Source organism: Pelodiscus sinensis, chromosome 4, assembly GCF_052426305.1.
Source record: "Pelodiscus sinensis isolate ZL-2025 chromosome 4, ASM5242630v1, whole genome shotgun sequence".
Taxonomy (NCBI): domain Eukaryota; kingdom Metazoa; phylum Chordata; order Testudines; family Trionychidae; genus Pelodiscus; species Pelodiscus sinensis.
Genome location: NC_143055.1, coordinates 52,520,553 through 52,542,239, shown reverse-complemented (window position 1 = coordinate 52,542,239; position 21,687 = coordinate 52,520,553). Strand labels below are relative to the sequence as shown.

Here is a 21,687-nt window from a genome sequence, read left to right as displayed (position 1 = left end):
TTTGCTGCTCAGTATCTATGAAGTAAAGTTAAGATTGCCTGGAGCTAGTTTGAAGTAGAAACTTCACAGACAATCTCAGTGTCAGCTGCTGGGTTATAGGAGGAGGAAAGGACCAGGTTAGAGCCTGGAGGCATTAAACTGTGGCAGTGTAATAGGTTCTCTTGCTATCTCATTAGTCACAGTTATAACACCATTTAAGCCTTAAGATTGGGTAAGAAGTTAAGCTACTACAATTCAGAATGTCTGAGAAACAATCTCTTAATTGCAAAGGAGAATATAAACACAGAGTCACTATCAACAAAGAGTAGCATTGGAAAGAGTCCAGAGGGAGACCTGCCCCTCACTGACTCCAGTTTAAAATTTTATGCATGCCAGGAATTTCCACTGATCTCAAGGGTATCCACTGTGACCAATTAATTAAAAGCCTACAGATACTGGGGGTTTGTTGAAAAGAACTATTTAAAGCAGGTTATATTATTTGCTCTGTTTGCGTTATTTCTATAAGACCGCTTTTAAATGAACTTCAAACATATTTTTTGTCTATTTAACATACTCTTTAAGATATATTGCATATTATATGTTATCATTAACTGTGATGGACTTAAAAGGCCCAATTTGCCCTCATTGACACTCATGTCTCTTTTGATTTTTCACTTAAATACTAGCAAGATCACCCACTTACTTAAATATGCTTCATGAAATAACTTAGCTGTTATCACTACCAGTTTGTCATTATCCCTGATCAGATGCTCTTTGCTTGCAGAGTGAAGATTCCGATGAAGATGAGCCTTGTGCAATAAGTGGTAAATGGACTTTTCAAAGGGACAGCAAGAGGTGGTCCAGGCTTGAGGAGTTTGATGTCTTCCCTCCAAAACAGGATTTGAATCCCTCATCACCAGGAGCACCTCTCCTGACAAATGCAGCTAGTCATGAAAGCGTGCTGACAGACTTCAGTGAGCGTCAGGAGGTGGTTTCCATTCACAGCACCAGCAGCACCAGTAGCCACCAGGTCACCCTCCAGAGCGAGGCAACCACTACCAGAACAAACTCTGTCGTTAGCGTTTGCTCCTCAGGCAACTTCATAGCGAACAATGACTCCTTCAGCAGCCTTCCCTCGCCAAAGGAGCTATCTAGCTTCAGCTTCAATATGAAAGCCAATGAAAAGAATGCCAGGTCTAAAACCAAAAGCCTGCTAAAGAGGATGGAGAGCCTGAAAATCAAGAGCTCTCACCATGGCAAAAATAAAGCACCTTCAAAGCTTGGTCTTATTATCAGTGGGCCCATCCTGAAAGAGGGCATGGATGAGGACAAACTAAAACAATTTAACTGTGTGGAAATTTCTACCCTCAATGGCAACCATATTAACGTCCCCATGGTACGAAAAAGGAGTGTTTCCAATTCCACCCAGACCAGCAGTAGTGGCAGTCAGTCTGAGACTAGCAGCGCTGTCAGCACACCCAGCCCTGTCACGAGAACACGTAGCCTCAGTGCATATAATAAAAGGGTGGGAATGTACCTTGAAGGCTTCGACCCTTTCAACCAATCAACCTTCAGCGATGTCATGGAGCAGAACTTTAAGAACAGGGGAAGTTTTGCAGAAGACACTGTGTTTTTTATCCCTGAAGACCACAAGCCAGGGACCTTTCCCAAAGCACTCTGCAATGGTAACTTCTCCCCATCGGAAAGCAACGCTTCTGTGAACTGGAGAACTGGGAGCTTTCATGGACATGGTCATCTCTCCCTCAGAAGGGAGAACAGTGCAGGAAGCTCCAAGGAACTGAGCACTGGGAAAAGGCGTAACTCCTCTAGCTCAATGGGCAGCCGCCTTAGCATTTATGACAATGTACCAGGCTCAATTCTGTATTCCAGTACTGGTGACCTAGCGGACCTGGAGAATGAAGACCTATTCCCAGAGCTGGATGATATCCTATGCCACGTAAAAGGGATGCAGAGACTAGTTAACCAGTGGTCAGAGAAGTTTTCAGATGAAGGGGACTCTGATTCAGCATTAGATTCAGTTTCTCCATGCCCTTCCTCTCCGAAGCAGATTCACCTTGATGTAGATAATGATCGAGCAACCCCTAGTGACCTTGACAGTACAGGAAATTCTTTGACTGAGACAGAAGAGCCCCCAGGAATGCAGGACAGAAGGGACTCCGGAGTGGGTGCATCACTGACACGGTCCAACAGGTAAATAACAGGAACTTCTCCCACTAGACCCCAAGCATAGAAGCAGCCGTGGGGATTTAAAGCAAATGTGTACATTTTACATCTCATTCTCGAAAATTAATTATGCACATATTTTTATAGCCCCTTAAATCTAGAATGGTTCCAAGCCTCTTTAAAACAGTCTATTTGTTTATTCAGAATGTTGTACCTCCACTGAAACGCAGCTCTTTCTGCAGTGCAGTGTGAGAGGCCTCTTCACTAGCAACACTAATATCGTTTTTAGAGCTGGGTAAGGAACAACTTGTCAAACTGAAACTGGGGTGTGGGGGAAATGGAGAATGTAATTGCCCAAAGTTTAAATCAGCCAGGATACTGGTGGGGATATCCCTGCTCTTTCTAAAACACCATCACACAAGAGACTATGGCTGAGTGGTCAAAGCCTTCATTTTACAACCTGTCCAAATTGTGGCACTCCCAACAGTGCCGGTTCATGCCATATTGTGCAGACTACTGTGATGTAGTTAGAGCTGCCAGACCGGGTTGTGTGCTCCCACGTTAACACCTGGAAATTTTTCCTCATCTACTGTATATCAGGAGTTTCTGATGTATAGCAGATGTTGTAGACAAATCTCAAAATGCAAAGGGTATTATTAATGCTGTTCTGCTAAACAGCACATTAGAGCACATGCCCTCCACCTCATTAGAGAGAACCTTTTCCTTGTGGTTTCCACATGTATCTTCAATCAACTGCCTTTTATTTTCCCCTCCTTTCTGGCAGGCACAGACTGAGGTGGCACAGCTTTCAGAGCTCCCACTGTCCCAGCTTGAGCTCTGTGTCATTACAGATTAATAGTCAGTCTGTGGCACAGATGAACCTCCTTCAGAAATACTCTCTTTTGAAGTTAACTGCTCTCCTGGAGAAATACACACCTTCCAATAAGCACGGCTTCAGCTGGTAAGGACCATTCTTTTCCTAGGGATTTGCCAGTCCTGAATGAATATAGAAAACATGTCACTAACCCTCAGCTATCTTCCCCTCTTCCTGTTTACCTGCATCTAATTAACGCCTCATTCTGCCACCCCCTTCTGGGGCTCTAGCCTCAGAGGACTATACTAAAGCCATTAACCCTTTACATTGTTTTAATGTCATGGGGTGTCAGATCCTTGTTAATCAGCAACCACAGAGGGAGGGACATGAGGAATGTATTTCAGAACAGACCCTGATGAAGCACAGACCAGCTGGCTTTGTTGGGGCTTTGTTGCGAAACACCCAGATACCATCCCCAACAAAAAGGAATAATCGTATATTCAAACAATCTGCACTTAAGACCTACTTCAGTACATGTTGAGATACCAGAAAATTATCTTCATAGTCTCCTACCTTTCTCCTTCATTGGCATTAATCTTAATATTATTTATTTAATGCCAGGGCAACTCAGTTGTAGCATGTTGTTATCTAACAACTAATTTTTTTCTGCTGACACATTTTATTTTAAAAGAAAAAAAAACCCAAATTCATGTTTTTATTATAAAAACAAAATGGAAAAATTCTGCAACTTTAGAAGAAAAGTGGAGTTTCCTTCAGCCACGTCAAGTGTTTGTTACTCAGTCAATACCTTTTGTCAAATTAATGAAATGGAAAACCTGTTATTGCCATATCGGTATTGTAGTCTGTGCAGTCCTAAAGCAGCAAAAAGTACAATATAGTTGGGGGGGCCCTACTTTGTTCTGACAGCCTCCTCCCTTCTCTAGGACTCTCAGTGAGTATTTAACTCCAACATCAAAGTAGCTTCTGTTCAAAGGCTGTTATTATGTGAGCCATGCTAAATACAGAAGTTGTTTGTTCTGTAAGACAGAAATAAGTATTGACCAGTTATCCCTGCATGCTTCAGATTCTCGGTGGAGCTCGTAATGTGTTTTTTCACATTCTGCTGGCTTGTTTTTTGACAAAGCAAGTATTCACATATATCAATAATGCCCCATGTTTAACCATAATGTAATACAGTTTGAGTCTTTTTATTTTCTGTAGAACACATTAACCTCCAAAAGCATAATACACGGCTTGTCCAGTTGACTGCACATGCAAAAGTTAAGAGTCTCTCTGTTCTCTGACACTGTTGTGTCCTCTGAAATTTTGTACCCTACATTAACTTTCTCTTTCATTAGCAAGATGATCTCAACACTTCAGACACCAAAGGAATTTTTTTTTATTTAAGAAAACAACACTCTTGAGAATAAGAGTAATTTATTCTGTTAAGCTCTGGTAAATTTTTCATCTGAGTCAAAAGCAAATGGAACGCTCCCCTCCTCCCTCCCCCCCCCCCCCCCCCCCATTGAAAGTAGGGGCCTGACAAGGAGGGAGGTCCCTCAGAGAGGTCATTTGAAGAACTGAAATTTTTAGCTGACAAAACTCAAATGTATTCCATCAGCTTCCTGCTGTTACACATGCGGGTGGGCAGTGAGCCTGGCTTGAGAGCTTTATAGAACAAGTGACTGACGTACAAAAAGCTTATTGTTCACATGCCCATCTTTCTTGAGAGACCAAAAGAAACTACATTACGAAGGGTTGTTGGCCACAGGATTTATTTTGACTTTACTATAGTTCAACCTGGCTTCTGTTGTTCTACCCTACAGTGTTTGTTGTACTGGTATTGATTGACTAGTACCACATATTAATGCTTACAATCCAAATACAGCCCCCTCCTAACATTATACTTGCCTCATAGAGATGTTCCATTCCTACACCTACCTTCCTCTGTGGAAAAGATGGGATATTTCATGTTTTCAGTGATACAGCTATGCCTTTTGCACCGTGTTCAATCTGTTTCCACTTCACTTTTTAGCTCTTTACCAGCTATTGGAACCCAAAAAGATAGGGATGAGTGGATGTGGTAAGAATGATGTGTATGCTATGCTAACAGCCACGTTTTCTTCTCTGCATTCTCTTTGCTTAAACAGGGCTGTACCAAAGTTTATGAAAAGGATTAAGGTCCCAGATTATAAAGACCGAAATGTGTTTGGGGTGCCTCTGCCAATTAATGTCCAGCGCACAGGACAGCCTCTCCCGCAGAGCATTCAGCAAGCCATGCGGTATCTCCGCAGCCACTGTTTGGATCAGGTTAGTTTCATTTCACTACCATTCCACTACACTGTCATCATGCCAGCACTTGAGCCAAATTATAGGGCCTGTGTTTCTCTTTTTACTGTAGCCATACTTAAGCACAGTTCCCACTGAAGTCAGTGGCTAGGACTGCAGGATTTGGCACATCCTTGGTGGTTATAATGTCTTTTTTTTTCTTTTTAACTATGCAAACCACATGTAGGTTGGACTATTCAGGAAATCTGGAGTCAAGTCAAGAATCCAGGCTTTGCGCCAAATGAATGAGAGCTCAACAGACTGCGTTAACTATGAAGGCCAGTCTGCTTACGATGTGGCAGACATGCTGAAGCAGTACTTTCGTGATCTACCTGAGCCACTAATGACCAACAAACTCTCGGAGACTTTCCTGCAGATCTACCAATGTAAGTCCTCAGATTCCAGTTTGAGACAGAAAACTAGGCCCTGGTTTCAAAAGTAATATTCCCAAATAGTCCTACAGTGTCTGTTTTACAAGGCTGAACTGCCAAATATATCTCTCATCTGGGTAGCATATGTGCCAGGGAATTTGGAAATGGTGCCATTTGATACCATCGTATACTTTTATTTTTTTTTGACATATCCATTTTTTGTCACCCTGCCTCTTATGAAACTGATTGTTGGTTCTCTAGTTATATGGTGATGTAGAATAGAACCAATCTAAACCCTCTGCCTCTTTCAATTGGAAACTTGTGATATTCCTTCATCTCGCGTAATTTTATGCCCAATAGCACTACTCATAAGCTTGTGAAAACATTTTTAAGCTTACTGCTGCCACGTCATCATTTCTACTGTTGTTACCTAAGATGGGATCCACAGAGGGGCAGCCCATGAGCCAGATCCAGCAGTTTTGGTGGGGCCGGATTCTGCCCATGGGCCACATGTAGCCCATTGCCTGTTTGAGCAGTTAATGCCAGTGCTGCAAAAACTGCACTTCCCCATTCTGTAGCTCCTCCCGCAGGATTGATGTGTAGAGGTTCCAGCTTCTCTGCCCATAACAGGGGGATGGCCCTAGCCAGATGTTTGATCTTCTGTCCATAAACAGCAAAATCCTTTTGAAGTTTTTCTTCCATGTGTGTGGCCAGAATTTTCCATCCCCTTGGTATTATGCAGAGCTTACTGTATGCTGATTGTGCCTGAGTACGGTTTTAAAAATGCCTTAAGCTTGTTGGGGTGGAAGGCAGTATATCCCATGTGAGATATTTTAATGAACTCTTTTAAAATCATCACTCCCATCAGTTTAAAAAAAATCCTATGAATTTAGCTTTATTCTCAAAGTGATACAAAACAAGTGGTATCTTAGTAGTGCAAGAATTACAGATAAGACATCCTGCCAAGTTTCTCTTCAGCATGTCATCAGTGTTTTGCAGGGCTAATGATGATAGAAACACCATGTGATTCAGTCCCTTGAGCTGCCTCTGTGGGGGTGGCTCACTGGCACTCAATTTATGAGAAGCAGAGCTGGCCTGGTTTATTTCATTTTTTTCCATCCTTTCAGTTTTTATAAAGACACGAGTCAAAATTTTCTGCCCAAGGTGTTTGTTGTCAGTAACCATGGAGCCGTGTTATGGTATGGGGCTGCATGTCAGTGACTTTCTTTTTCCACCATGTGACTTTGAAAGATTTGCTCAATAAAATAGACTCGTGTGTGTTTGGTGAAGCACTTTTCTGGTATTTTATGGCATCAGTGTTGAAAAAGTTTAGTAGCTATTTATTTATTTATTTTATTTTATTACTTTACTGAATGTTAAATGCATTTCCCTATGAACTTTTTGAGATGTGAAGAATTTTTGCTGGAGTCTGAGTTAGCTGGACTTTGTGTCCATGTTCACCACCACCCACCTGTGTTCATCAGCCAGACTTCTTCAGCTTAACAGGCCTTTTAGCAGGGCTGCAGAAGAAGGTAGTGCTTGAAATTAAATTTGAATACCAACTGTAGTATAGGCACAACTTTTACACTGTTGAGTTACTCATGAGACAGGAAATAACTGAGGGTAGGTAAATTGGTGGCAATAAAAAAAATTCCTTCGTGTGGTGCCTGTGACTGGTCTGCATTCTGGAGGAAATCATTTCAAACTTGAGTGAAATATTTGAATCTGGAATTTTGCATTGGGATGTATTCATGTTTGTGTGTGTGGAAAATCAATAATCTGATGAGAATATTACTAATATTATGCAGATGTGCCAAAGGACCAGCGGCTCCAGGCTATTAAGGCTGCTATTATGCTTTTACCCGACGAGAACCGGGAGGTCCTACAGATTCTTCTTTATTTCCTGAGTGATGTCACTGCCGCAGTGAAGGAAAACCAGATGACGCCAACAAACCTTGCTGTGTGTTTAGCACCTTCCCTCTTCCACTTAAATACTCTCAAGAGAGAGAATTCTTCTCCAAGGTATTTCTCTAACAAATGTAGAAGAATATAGCTCTGTACTACCCTTCTTGGGATACTACTCCCTTGTACCATTTAGCAGGTACTGGGATTCCCCTGTTAGCAGTTACCATCTTGAACGTGCTTTGTAGTAATAGAATTCTGTTCCCCACCACCACTTTTGATTACATTGGTAACTATAGAAGGTACAGATGTACAATGCGTATTCAATCCCCACGCTGTCATGCAGTAGGTTTTATAAAGCAAAACGAACCTTTGGAGACTTCAGAAGTGGCCAAGGAAACACAGGGTATGTCTACACTGCCACCCTAGTTCGAACTAGAGTGGCTAATGTAGGCATTCGAAGTTGCAAATGAAGCCCGGGATTTGAATATCCTGGGCTTCATTTGCATCTTGCCGGGCGCCGCCATTTTTAAATCCCCGTTAGTGCAGACTCCGTGCCCGCGCCTACATGCGGCACGGAGTAGGTAGTTCGAATTAGGCTCTCTCGGTGTATCGGTAGAGAGCCTAATTCTAACTACCTACTCCATGCCGCGTGTAGCCGCGGGCACGGAGTCTGCACTAACGGGGATTTAAAAATGGCAGCGCCCGGCAAGATGCAAATGGAGCCCGGGATATTCAAATCCCAGGCTTCATTTGCAACTTCGAATGCCTACAATAGCCACCCTAGTTCGAACTAGGGTAGCAGTGTAGACATACCCATAATGACTACCACAGAATGGTAGCACCTGTAGCATAATGTGAACTCCTCTAACTTCTCCTGCAGTTGCACAGCAGTATTAAAATAACACCACTGAGGGTATCACCACTGAAGATTAAGAAAGCATGTTTTAGCCTCTTTACTGTCATGTCATGGAGGGGTAATTCACCTAGTACAGGTGTGCAATGATCCTGTGTCAAACTAGGTAATTGAACGTTAAATGCCCATAGTTTAGGTTAAGCTAAAGAATGGATGGGTGTTATGAAGTCCATTGGGACATTCCTTTGCAAACAGGGATTGTTAGACAAAATGAGAGGTCAGGTAACTAACTAGCTCTGAGCAACAATAAATTTATCCTCATTCACTGGAGAGTGGCAAAATTTATCAGAGTAAAGTAGTCCAATTAGTGCTGCTTTCTCATTCCCTTTAAACACAAACCCACACTAATTCTGGTGTGCAGGTCACCAGCAATAGCAGGGAACCAAAGTACTTACCGGCCAGTTTTTATTCCAATTTCCTTTTATCTGGGGGCGAACTGAAAGGAAATATTTTGCCTTACAGATGAAAGTCAAATTGATTACCAAGTCCCCACACCTCTTTACTCAAAGTGGGCTCTCAATTTTCCACCATAAACACTCCATTCCCTTTACTGACGCTGGTTATGATGATCAGCTAGGCAGCCAGTTTGGCTGTTTTCAGCGGGTTAGACTTGCCACAGAATAGGCACAGCTGCAATAGCATGAAAAGACACCAAGAAGATTTAACATTACACCATTTTTTTCAGTCCCAGGTAGCTCCAGTCTGTGCCCTCGGGACATTGTGTAGTTACACTATCTACTTACCAAGCCATTAGCTAATTCTGACTTGTTTATTTTCCTCCTTTGTAGGGTGATGCAGAGAAAACAGAGTCTGGGCAAACCTGATCAGAAAGATTTAAATGAAAATTTGGCTGCAACGCAAGGCCTTGCCCATATGATTGCTGAGTGCAAGAAGCTCTTCCAGGTGAGGCAACTGTCTTGTGAAACAAGTAGCACCATTCATTCAGCAGTGAGCAAGAGAGCTCTATGAAAAATAGACATGCTCAATGGAGAGCTAAGAATCTTTAAAGAAACTAAAAAGATTCTATATAATTAAACAAACAGATGAGCACCTTCTTAAAAAGAATATAGATCCCCAGGACTGGAAGGTACCTTGGGATGTCATTCAAGACTAAACATTATCTAGAGAGGTATTTTTTAACCTGTTAATCTCCAATGATGGAGATTCCACAGCATCCCTAGGCAATTTATTTCAATGCTTAGCTACAGGAAGTTTTTCCTAGAAAATGTCCAACCTAAATCTACCTTGCTGCAATTTAAGCCCATTACATCTTGTCCTGTCTTCAAAGGTTAAACAAGAACAATTTACCTCCTGCCTCCTTACAACATGCTTGTACATTTCAAAGCAGAAGCGCCCGCCTGGGGTCAGTGGGGGACTCAGAGTCCACCGCTAACCCCAGGTTCCATGCTGCGCTGCCGCTTTGAAATACTATGCGGAACCCAGGTCAGCTGGGCACTCCTCAGCTGACTCCAGGTTCTGCAGAAATGCCAAAAGGAGCACGGGGTCAGCTAGGGAGTCCGCAGCTGACCCCAGGCTCCAGGCAGTGCTGTCACTTTGAAACGCTGCCGTTGAGTTTCAAAGGGGCAGCATCGCATGGAGCCCAGGGTCAGTTCTGTGCAGCACTGCCGCTATGAAACACCGAGGCAGCATTTCAAATGGGCAGCGCTATACATATCCTTGGATCAGCTGTGCAGCACTGCCCCTTTGAAACACTGCCACGGCGTTTCAAAGGGGCAGTGCAGCACAAAGCCCTAGTACGAGCTCTCAGCAGCGCTGCCGCTTTAAAGTACCCTCTCTCTCGCCCGCCCCCCCTTTCCCCCCTTTTGCTGCCTCTATCTAATAGAGGCAGCATGGCGGGGCGGGAAATTGACTAGTCCTTAACATCCTTATCATAGATCATGTTTTCTAGATCCTTAAATCATTTTTATTGCTTTTCTCTGGACTCTCCAATTTGTCCACATCTTTCCTGAAGTGTAGCACCCAGAACTGGAAACAAAATACTCCAGGTGAGGCCTAATTTTCATGGAGTAGACCAATTTTTCTTGTCTTGCTTACAACACATCTAATATAGCCCAGAATGATGTTTGGGTTTTTTTTGCAGTATTACTGTTGTTGACTAATATTTAGCTTGTGGTCCACTATGACGCCCAGATCTGTTTTTGCAGTACGTCCCATTTTTTATGTGTGCAACTGATTAGTCCTTCCTAAGTGGAATATGTTGAATTTATCTTTACTGAATATCATATTATTTACTTCAGACCATTTCTCCAGTTTGTTCAGATCATCTGAATTTTAATCTTATCCTCCAAAGCACTTGCAACCCTCCCAGCTTGGTATCAGCCACAAACTTTATAGGTGTATTCTTTATGGCATTATCTAAATAATTAATGAAAATATTGAAATCAGATCTCTGTGGGACCCTGCTTGTTATGCCCCTCTAGACTGTGAACATTGTCAAGTACTCTCTGGGAACAGTTTTCCAATCAGTTATGCACCCACCATTTTAGTAGCTACATATAGGTTGTATTTTCCTAGTTTGTTTAAGGTCAAGAGAGAGAAACTGTAGTTTGGATATAATAGGTAGATGTATACTCATTAGGGTTGTGATCTATATTTAGCTTTTAAATTCCAGGTGGCAAGAGTAATGCAGCAAATATTTATTTCAACAACTGGTGGGGGGGGTCCCTTTTTTTTTCCCTCAGGGTCCTTCTTTTCCCTTTGTTCTTTCATTTATACACTGTTATCAGTCTCTGAATTCATCTGTATCAATTGTCATACTGCATGTCTGCTGTGGGGGAAAGGGGGCATTGTGAGTTCATGAATTTATGAACCATTAGCTTTGACCGGGATGAGCAATAATTTTTGAAGGGGGGCACTTCATGAATTTTGACAGTGGTCACAAGCTGCCCCCAAAGGGGCAGGGACTCGGGCGGCCAGGGGCTGTTCCCTCTAGATGCAACCCAGTCCTGGCAAAGGGAGGAGACTTTGCGTCTCCTCCTGATTGGCCTGGTGGGAGCAGAGGGGGGAGTGCCTGAAGTCTTTTGCCAGGGATGCATGGAGCCTAGAGAGAACCGCCAGCTGGCTGCAGGAGACTTTGCGCACTCCCCCACCCCCGGGCCAGTCAGGGCCTGGGGATGGGGGAGTGCACAAAGTCTCTTGCCCTCCTTCCCTGCCCTGCCTTGCCAGGGACGTGGGATGTCTAGAGCAGTGGTCTCCAACCTTTTTAACCACAAGATCACTTTTTCAATTTAAGTGCAGTGTAAGAGCTACCTCAAACCCAATTACCCATGTCCCACTTCCTTCCTGCCCCTTCCTTGAGGCCCCACCCCTGCTCCATCTCTTCTCTGAGGCCTCCCCCTGCTCACTCCATCCCCCTTCCTCTCCCATCTTCACTCACTTTCACCAGGCTGGTGTAGGGGGTTGAGGTGCAGGTTCTGGTCTTGGGCCAAGGAATTTGGAGCATGGGAGGGGCTCCGGGCTTAGCCTAGGATGGTTAATTGGTGTCCAGAGGGGGGGCGGGGGTTCAGAGTACAAGCTCTGGGTGCAAGGGGACTCACATCTGGAGCAGGAGGTTGGGTGTAGTAGATGGTTCAGGGCCGGGACCGGGGTTCAGAAAGCAGGCTCTGGCTGGGGACTGTTTAACTGAGATGACTTCGGAGTGGTGGAGTTAAGGCAGGTTGACTCCTGCCCTGGCCCTTCACCACTCCTGAAAGCAGCTGGCATGTACAGCAATGGCTCCATGGCACCACATGCTGCCCCATATCTACAGGCACTGAGCCCACAGCTTCTACTGGCCATGGTTTCCTGTTACTGATCAATGGGAGCTACAGGAGTGGTGTCTGCAAGCAAGGACAGCATGTAAGACCCCCTGATCTGCCTTTCTCAGGGGCTGCAGGGACATGCCAGCCAACTTCCAGGAGCAGCAATTCCCATAGGCAGGGCTTGCTGAGCCGTGGCAAGCCCCGCTCACCAGACGCACTGTCCGGCGATTTGCGCATGCGCAGATCTCCCGAACCCGGCTCGTCTGGGTTGTAATTTATTCACCACGGGCAAGTAGCTTACATAGTTTGTCGAGCCCTGCCCGTAAGGATAATGACTCCAGCCACGACAGGTTAGGCATTTTAGAACTCACTACTCAAGGAATTAAATTTAAGCATAAGAGAGAAACAAAAATGATGAAATGCACAGACTAGTTTACTCTGCCCCCACGTGTGTGTTGGGTCAGGAGATGAGAGTGAAGGACAGAGTGTGTTGGTGACAATGACAAAGACACACACGGTGTGAAAGAGTGACAGAGATTTGCATTGCCAAGCTCCCTCCATCCCCTTCTTTCTGTGTGGAGATAGGGTACAGGAGTGGGGTGAGGAGGGACATCCAGACATCAGTGCTCCCCCCCCTCCTCTCTCCCACAGCCTGCACAGCAAGCAGAAGGCTCCCAAGTTCTAAGGCAGAGGGCAAGAGCAGCATGACAGTGGGTGGAAGGCACTGAAGTGCCAGTGCTTGATAGTTTCCTGGCCAAACCAGCCAGGATCACCTGTTAGAGCAGTGGTCTCCAACCTTTTTACACCCAAGATCACTTTTAAATGACAGTCCAAGCCAAGATCTACCGCCCCGCCCCTTCCTTGAAGCCCTGCCCTCTCTATTCTCCTCCTCTCCATCCCTTGCTATCCCCAATCCTTATACTGCTGCTTTAAAAAAAAATTCTTCTGTAGGAAGAGGTTTTTCCAACATTTGGCCTGAAATGGAGGCTGAACCACGCTCCAGCTGATCGGGCAGCTTCCCCTTTGTGCCTGCCCACGTGGAGCTTGGTGCACCCTGGCTGAGCCCATGGCCAGCTGGCTGGGAAGCCGCTTCTCTTTGCTCCAGCCCGGCTGACCTGCGCTCAGCCCGGGAAGCTTGCTCCAGCACAGCTGGAGCTAGACGCAGCCTCCCTGGGCTGAGCGCAGGGCAGCCGGGCTGGAGGGAAGAGAAGTGGCTGCCCGGCCAGCTGGCCACGGCGCTCAGCCAGGGTGCACCAAGCTCCACGTGGGCAGGCGCAGAGGAGAAGCTGCCGATCAGCTGGAGCGCGGGGCAGCCTCTTTCAGCTGTAAGCCACAGTCAGCTGGCTGGGGTGTTTCATCCCTCCCGACCTCCCAGCTCCCACCATTCCTCACAGCTACTCACCTGTGTTGTTGCTCGGTGAGTAGCTGCTCCTCAAATGAGGAAATCTAATGTAAATGTACTGCGCAGGCAGAGGGCTCAAGAGCTACTCTTAGAGCCCCTGAGATCTACCGGTAGATCCCAATCTACTGGTTGGTGACCACTGGCCTAGAGGGAACCGCCAGCCATTTTGAAGAGCTGGTGGTTCCCTCTGGTGCCGTGCGCCCCTGGTTGGGGAAGGAGATTTCTTGTGCTTCCCTGTTCCCGGGTCTCACTTGGCCTGGGAGCGGGGGAATGGCAGGGCAGCCGCGGGCTAGATCAAATGGCTTAGCAGGCCAGATCCAGCCCACAGACCCTATCTTTCCCACCTCTGGCTTTGACCCTACTGAGTCCTTCAGTTTCCCCTGATATATGAAGAAATAGCTCCGGAATTATGATAATTCTTTTTCTGCAATTTCCAGATTCCTGAAGAAATGAGCAGATGTCGGAATTCTTACACAGAGCAAGACCTGAGGCCTCTAAGCCTGGAGGAACTTGGACGCATCAACAGTACAGAGCCCTCTGACTATCACTGTTACCTTCAGGACTGCATGGATGACCTGCTTAAAGAGATGAAGGACAAGTTCAAAGGCTGGGTCAGCTGTTCCACATCAGAACAAGCAGACCTCGCCTACAAGAAGGTACATCCGTGGAGGAGTCCCAAATTTACAACTCCTGTTTAATTGGCTGCTTCTGAGGGTTATTCTGGTACAGAATTTAATAGATGAGGATGTAGCAGAAAAGAAAAAACTGGCAATGTGAATCTCTAGTCTGAAAAGTGACTATAGGGGGGAAAAAACCTAGTGCTTTTAGGGACAAAAGTAAGTTTATTCCTATTCATTCCACAGAGCCAACACAGCTAAAAGGTATCCCATTGCTTCCTGTACTTTCTTGTGTATCATAATCAAAATCTTTACTGAACTCCACGGACAGGATCAGTTACCCCTGTGAAAACCTATGGTCAGCAATGAACTTGCACAGCTGGAACTAGAGATATTGTTTGGCCCACAGAAGCCTTTATTACTGGTAATGGTGGGGGAAAAAATAAATATTCATGCCTCTCAGATCAAGTTTGGAGATCTGAGATGGTAGCCAGAAATCACTGGAGATAATAAAGATGAAACCAAAGGGTGCTATTCTCAGTTTCCCTTTTTTAGTAAAGAGCCACTCTTTGAAGTTATGATCACTCCCTTTAAAAGGTAACTTGTAAGTTTGCATATCAGTTCCATTGAGCCATGTAGCTCATTCTCATACATATGTTCCCCTGTAGGAAACTAGGTTTTCTTGCATATGACAAGACTGATAATAACATGGTGTTTTGATCCTTTATAGTATGTTTTTCAACATGAAGAAATTAGGGAGAAAAGATATAAATTATAATAGTACTAACAAGCCTCCGTTGATGTTCCCAGGTGTGTGAAGGACCTCCACTCCGGCTATGGAAAGCCACCATTGAAGTCCCTGCTGTACCTGAGGATGTTTTAAACCGTTTACTTAAAGAGCAACATCTTTGGGATGAAGATCTCTTGGATTCTAAAGTAATTGAAACCTTGGACAGTCAGACAGATATATACCAGTATGTCCAGAACAGCATGGCCCCACACCCCGCCAGAGACTATGTAATCTTAAGGTGAGCTTTCATATACTCCAGTAATAGGCTTAAGCCTGAGAATTAGCAAAATTTAAGAGGGAAAAAAGTGTCTTACACTACTTCAGAGGAAAGAAGAGTTGGTAGACACATGCCTGTTTATGCAAATTCAGAACTTTTACTAAAGCTGGTAGAAACTTGCCCTTTTCCTTACAGCAAATCAAATATCTAATGTAAGGCAATTATTTCATGTTTATTCATAACAGAACATGGAGAACGAATTTATCCAAAGGAGCTTGTGTGCTGTTAGCCTCTTCGGTGGATCATGACCGTGCTCCAGTGGTTGGCATTAGAGTTAATGTGCTTTTGTCCAGATATCTGATTGAACCCTGCGGGTCAGGAAAATCCAAACTCACCTACATGTGCAGGATTGACTTAAGGTACAGTATCCCAGTATCCCAGACTTTGTTGGTGACAGCAGTTTCTCTAGGAATAGGAGGCATTGTTTTAGGGTGATTTTGCATCATTTGTACTTATGAGTCATAGAGCAAGCAGGCTGTCATATTTTAGCCCATTGGCTAAGCTAACACTGTCACAATAGTCCCATACCTAAAATGGTAGTGTGACTTAGTGGTCATTGCTGAAGAACCAGAGCACTGTTAATGTATGTGGGGAAAATTACAGTAGTTCAGATTCCATCGTGTTGTAACACTTGCTAAACATTGCATTTTAGCAACAACCCAGTCTCATGTTTCATTATGAGCACATTATTTGCCTTCCAAACAAGTAAAGGCAAGATCCCATCCACAAAGCATGCACTGTCTAAATTTAACATGATCTGGCGAGCAAGGGTCAAATTGATGAGAAGTACTAGCCACAGGTGTAGTCACTAGACAGACTGCGGGCCATATCCAGATTGCCCGCTATTTTTTAACAGACTGCAAACTTTATATCGTTATTTTTATTGTGGCATGGAAAATGTTTCTTTCTTTCAAGTTTAGACCTTGACTATACATGGACCAAGAAATATGGACCTTGACAAAAAAAATAATTGGCACCCTACTAGCGGTAGCCATAACACAATTATTCTGTAAACTAGGTGCACATTTTGGTGGTTCTGTTCTTTTTTTAATGTAGTTATTTGTTGAGTTTTTTCTTCTTCACTTCTAGTAGGCATGAATATTTCTCAGAATTCAGGTATTTCTCAGAATTCAGTTCAACCGGGTTTTTAGGAATAACTAGTCAAGTAGCCAACAAGATGTCCGTTGGTGCACCTTTTGATATACTTTTGTTTAGTAAGGACCAGTATTGCTGACAGAGCTTCTCATTTATTTTGTTTCCCTCTGTGCTACAGGGGACACATGCCAGAATGGTACACTAAGTCTTTTGGACACCTATGTGCATCTGAAGTTGTTAAGATCAGAGACTCTTTCAGTAAAAAAGAAGTAAAATCTAGGTGACTACAACTAGGCATTAAACCTATCAGCAGTGTACACATTCCCAGCAACTGAAGACTGTCAAATGGATTATAGGATGACATACCAGCTGATGTCTTCGAAGACTAATATATTGAATTGGACTGTGACCATCCCATACATTTTAAAGCTGCTTCCTGTCTGTGTAAGGTCTGTAGTATAGATCTTGACTGGAATATATAGGAGGACTGTGCAAAACAATAAAAAAGAAACAAAACTGTATATTGTACTATTTCTAGATGGTTTGAGTTGCTTCTGAGAAGCAAAATTCTTTAAACACAAATATATTATGGAATGTGGTGAAGATACTTCATTCCAATGTGACATTAACTTTATGTACATACCTGTCATTTTATTTGTTACATGTTGAGGGACTGGTGTATCCACTGGAATAGCTGGTACTCTTTAATGTGCTCTCACTGAGAGAAGCAAAGAAAGGTTTGCACAGAGGTAAGTGTGAATGAGTGTAATTGTTGAAAGGACAAGCTTAAGCATAGTGTCTGGCACACTGATACGGATCCACTAAATGGATTTTAATGTATTAGATACTGTTCAACCTGGAATCTCTGCCTACCCAATGGACCATCAGCAGCAGCAATCCTTCATTCTTGCCTGTTTTGTGTTATTAATATTGTTAACCTGTAGGCAATTGTTATAGTAAACTTGCTCTGTCTGTTTCATACCCACACAATCTTTATAGCAGTGATTAGCAAATTTACTGCAGTACAGAGTACACTTGTAAACTATGTAGATTGAAGTAGTGTTGAAATTCCTCTCTAGTGGTCAAAAAGCCAGTAACGTCAATTATTTTTTGACTAAAAGTGAATAATTGTTGCATTTACTCTTGAATATGTTGTAATAATTGTACATGATCTTCCTGTGTTTCACTATATCCTAATGGTTTTTAAGAGGAAAATGTAGACATAGGAGTCCTGGCATCAGGATTCTTAAGGCATCAGACAGAGTAAGTTAACTAGGAAGATTCATATAGATTTTCTCTTTTACCTGCCTTTCTGAAAGCTGCACATTAACCTGAAGCTTTAAGAGCTTCAATGTGAGCCATTCAATTTTTTTTAACCTTTAGCTATTTTTCTCACTGACAATCACGTTATGGACAGTAGGAAACTAAGAGGTCCTCTGGAAAAGGTGGTCTTTCTGCAGGTTTTACTATGAAGTATGGATTTGGTTTAGAGATGCAGTATTAAATAAGTGTATTTTGTGGCTGAGGGTATGAATGAGTTGCAAGATGGCTGAGATTTTGTTACCGTTGTCAGTATTTTTATATTTTAAATGGCAAATGTATAAGTTTGCTCATGAATATTCAATTTGAAACACTTTTTGAACTTATAAATCATATGCTGTACATACAAGCCTATCATAAATGTGTACTTGCCCACAGTGTACTGTCAAACAAAGCATGATAAAGATAATTATTTAAAATATACTTTGTATTTATACCTCAGATATCTTTTTGGGTTTTTGTACCTCAAGTTTTTTTTCTTTCTAATGTAAATAAGCTTTACATGAGTAAAGTTTAAGTGAGAGAACCAAAGGAAAAGGTTTATAACTTGGTATATGACTGTACAGAGTATAATCAATAAATGCACTATTAAATGTTAACTGCAGAAAGCATACTTCACGTCTTTTTGCATATAGTTCTTCCGGTGTTCCTGCCATCTCCTGAGAGATGCTGGAGTGCTCTTAAGTCACATGAATTTTAAAATTCCTCAGGGCCTTGCAAAAACTTGCCAGCTGTCTACACTGGCCGCTTGAATTTCCACAAGAACACTGACGATCTCATGTAAGAAATCAGTGCTTCTTGCGGAAATACTATGCTGCTTCCGTTCGGGCAAAAGTCCTTTTACGCAAAAGCTTTTGCACAAGAGGGCCGGTGTAGACAGCTCAGATTTGTTTTGTGCAAAAAAGCCCCAATTGCAAAAATGGCGATGGGGGCTTTCTTGCACAAAATCACATCTAGATTAGCACGGACGCTTTTCCGTGAAAGCACTTTTGCGGAAAAGCATCCGTGCCAATCTAGATGCTCTTTTCCGCAAATACTTTTAACAGAAAACTTTTCCGTTAAAAGCATTTGCGGAAAATCATGCCAGTCTAGACGTAGCCACAGTGTATGAGTGTGACAGAGATTTGCATTGCTAATCTCCCTACATCCCTGACATCAGTGCCTCCCTCTTCTCCCTCCCATACACTGCACAGCAAGCAGGAGGCTCCCAAGGGGGCAGCTCCACAGCAGAGGGCAGGAGCAGCATGACAGTAGGTGGAGGGGCAGCTAAAGTGACAGCTCTTGATAGCTTTCTGGTCAAACCAGTCAAGATCACTTGTCAGGCTCCAAGATCTACGGTAGATCCCGATCTACTGATTGGTGACCCCTGAGTTAACTGATTAAACCTTCATATCGCTAGAACAAATGCCTAGAAAGAAACAGTCCTTACCCCCATACTCTTAAAAAATAAGCATATACTAGATTTTAGGTTTGTATAGTGGAGTACTCCACAAAGGGCAACTGAGAAATGGGGCCAGTCCTTGGTCTATGGCTATAGTAGGACCCTGCTTAGCAGACTGCCTCTTTTGGTCTCAGCACACACCAGTGGGAAAGCGTTCAGAGAAAACTATCACAAATAATTAAGGAGCTCGAAGGAGTAATCTCTGAGGAAAGATTAAAAGAAACCACATACAGTAAATACACACAACTTGGCTCCCTGACAATTAAGGGGAATGTGGTAACTGCTAGTAATGGAAGGTTATAAAAGCCAAACAAGAAGAGCAATTATTTAGTTCAGGCTAGAAATAAACGAACTAGGACTAACGAGATGAAGTTTATTAATGGAAAAAATGAGGCTGAAGAGCAGGGAAAAAATTCCAGATTGGTGAGTAGTCCCCCTTCATAAGCAATGGTGAAAATGTATGCCATTTACAGGAGTGCAGGAACAATATTTATAATTGGGGGAGGGGGAGCAGGATGCTGAGAGCCATTGACCCAAACTGTAAACCCTGTATATGATGGAAACCACTTCACGCCACAGCAGCTGCACCCTTAGTTCCAGCACCTATGGTTCTTTATAATTGCATTCTACAAAACTCTTGATGATATACCCTAGAGGATGTACGGGTTCAATACAGCTTTCCCAGCTCTTATTTATATGAGTCTGTCTCAGCCTTTGCAAGCTAACAATTGTCACCTGAGAGCATTTGGAGTAAATTGTAGGCTGCACATTCTTTCCTAGTATAAACAAATTTGAGGTATTCCCCTTACTTCCAACCTTCATTTTGCTTTTGTCTATGCCCACAGCTTTTTGTTTAGGTATCTCAGCTTTCTGTGAAGAAGCTTCCAGTGTAATAGGAGATGCATGAACAGCAATTTGTGTTCATTTCAGTTACCATTACAGAATAACAGGTAACAATATTGATCCTTAAGGGTGCCCACCATTGCCCTTATAAGACCCAGTTCTCAGTTGCTTGTAACTTTGCCAACCTTTAACCATTTGCATCTAGGCCAGATGTCTAGAGCCATATAAATATAACTAGCTCATGCTTCAGCTTCTAAACCACCCACTAATTACCTGGGGTTAAGAAGCATCTTTTCCTATGAGCAGGTTATTTCCAAAGCATTCACTGTGGGGTTTCTTGCACCATCCTCTGAAGCATATCCTAGTAGTGACTGCCAGAGATGGGACAATGGGTTACATTCCTGGCTTCTAGTTATTATACAACATATATAACAGGCTGAGTGGAGTTGTTTGAGACTGTTCGATAACTGATGCACATAGTCTTGATTTGATCTTTCTAGTCACTGTGTGGTTCTCATTCAAGGTTTCTGGATTTTATTTTTTAAAATCCTTTTATTAATTACTAGAAAATTTACCTAGCATTGCTCAGACCCTTAACCCCATTATTTTTGTTTGTTTTTGGAAAATGAAATGAAAAATGTACATGCATCATCTAAATCGTTGCTCTGGGGTGGGGCTGGGGATGAGGAGTTCAGTATGCAGGCTTTCCTGGGCGAGAGGGCTAACCATCCCTATCTCACCACAGCACGTTGGGGCCAGGTGAGAAGCACCTCTGCATGACCGCTGCAGCTCTAGTGGGCACAGCTGGGGGAGAGGTGCATGTCCCCTGGCTGGGGAATGTCAAGGTTCATCTTCCCCTCATTAGCCAGAGTGAGGAATGCAGCAAACTGTGCACTTTCACCTCACTCCCTGACGCAGGGGAACAGCCAGCAATGTTTCATATGAATTGGGGAAGGAGAGCATCATCCCCCCACTCTCCATAATGCATGGCTGGGGGGGGGGGGGTGACAAGGTTGGGGCTGGGGCCATTCTGGATGGTGGAAGCGCACCCCAGCCAGCCCCTTGACCTGCTGGTGATTCTCTTTTTTCGGTATGGTTTTATGAGACACACTCCCATTCTGGGCACATCCAGTTTTCCTGTCACAATCAAACCTTTGTCTTGCTTCAGGTTGTGATAAGAGGAGGCCGCATGCCAAAGGTGTTGGTTCTAGGTCTTACCATTTAGGAGGAGTCCTTGAACAAGCAGACAGATGCACGTGTAGATGCACAGCCAGACAAAACGCTCTCAAATATATAGTAGATTATTAAACTTGCTTGAACAGTTTCCAGAGCTACTCTTTCCCTACAGTGGTTCACAGTTATGTGACCTATGTCAAAGAATTATCCCTAGAGTACAAGGGGAAGGAAAGTGTCCATCAGAGCCCAATAAACAATATGAAAAGAAAATAGGAGAGTCTAACAAACAAGAGAACTGCCCTCGGGTTGCCCTGGGCCTTATTTAGACGTGTCTCTTTCAGGCACAGACGCATTGAACGGGTAAGGAAATGTGCACTACTTTTTAAAGAGGTAAATGCGAAAAGGAAACATTGTTTTTCTAACAAATAAGACCACTCCTGCCCACCCTTGTCCTTTGTCTTAACTTATGGG

General features: G+C 43.5%; 1 protein-coding gene across 8 annotated transcripts in view; it reads left to right on the top strand.

Annotated features, from left to right (window-relative positions):
• Positions 1–18,355, top strand: part of DLC1 (DLC1 Rho GTPase activating protein) — a 385,314-nt gene extending 366,959 nt beyond the window's left edge. For all 8 annotated transcript variants that reach the window (XM_075930378.2, XM_006113504.5, XM_075930377.2 and 5 more), the window contains 10 exons: positions 764–2,190; positions 2,948–3,124; positions 5,128–5,287; positions 5,493–5,691; positions 7,485–7,698; positions 9,283–9,397; positions 14,095–14,313; positions 15,085–15,302; positions 15,527–15,700; positions 16,615–18,355. In XM_075930378.2, coding sequence (XP_075786493.2) covers positions 764–2,190; positions 2,948–3,124; positions 5,128–5,287; positions 5,493–5,691; positions 7,485–7,698; positions 9,283–9,397; positions 14,095–14,313; positions 15,085–15,302; positions 15,527–15,700; positions 16,615–16,720 — 3,009 coding nt within the window. In that variant the 3' untranslated portion in view covers positions 16,721–18,355. The remainder of the gene's footprint in view (positions 1–763; positions 2,191–2,947; positions 3,125–5,127; positions 5,288–5,492; positions 5,692–7,484; positions 7,699–9,282; positions 9,398–14,094; positions 14,314–15,084; positions 15,303–15,526; positions 15,701–16,614) is intronic.
• The last annotated feature ends 3,332 nt before the right edge of the window (positions 18,356–21,687 follow it).